This window comes from Haliaeetus leucocephalus, unplaced genomic scaffold (assembly GCF_000737465.1).
Source record: "Haliaeetus leucocephalus isolate CR32 unplaced genomic scaffold, Haliaeetus_leucocephalus-4.0 Scaffold240, whole genome shotgun sequence".
NCBI classification, from domain to species: Eukaryota; Metazoa; Chordata; class Aves; order Accipitriformes; family Accipitridae; genus Haliaeetus; species Haliaeetus leucocephalus.
In genome coordinates this window covers 8,984,615-8,985,083 of record NW_010972676.1, presented here as the reverse complement: position 1 = coordinate 8,985,083, position 469 = coordinate 8,984,615, and the positions used below count along the sequence as shown (strand labels likewise).

Below are 469 nucleotides of genomic sequence, written 5' to 3'. Positions count from 1 at the left end.
TTCCCGGGCCGGCCCCCCGCCCCCCCCCCCGGCCGGGACCCCTGCCTCAGCCAGCCCTGCCGCAACAACGGCACCTGCTCGCCCGTGCCGGCCCGGGGCCCCGCCGCGCCCCGCCGTCTCCAGCTGCTCCGGCCCCAGCCGCCGGCCGCCTACAGCTGCGCCTGCCCCGCGGGGGTCACCGGCACCTCCTGCCAGGTAAGGGGCGCGCCGAGAGCCCTCGGCGCCTCCCGGGGTGCCCCCGCCTCAGCGCCTCCCTCCCGCCCCGCGTCCTTGCGCCCGTCCCTGCCCTTGGGTGTCCCCGCTCGGTCTGCGGCTGGCTCCCTCCCGTCCTCGGGCCGCCTCACCCCACCTCGTCTGCGGGCGTCTCTGCCCGCCCTGCCTCGCTCCGCGCCGAGCCGTTCCGGTGCCTCTTCGCCGGCCCGTCCGCCCCGGGAGGCGCGCAGCGGCGGCCGGTGCCCGTTCCCCCGGC

At 81.4% G+C, this 469-nt stretch overlaps 1 protein-coding gene across 1 annotated transcript in view; it reads left to right on the top strand.

Moving 5' to 3' along the window:
• DNER (delta/notch-like EGF repeat containing) overlaps window positions 1-469 on the top strand; it is a 137,813-nt gene that overhangs the window by 2,937 nt on the left and 134,407 nt on the right. Inside the window, exon 3 of the mRNA XM_010568423.1 lies at window positions 27-195. Within this exon, the coding sequence (XP_010566725.1) occupies window positions 27-195 (169 nt within the window). The remainder of the gene's footprint in view (window positions 1-26; window positions 196-469) is intronic.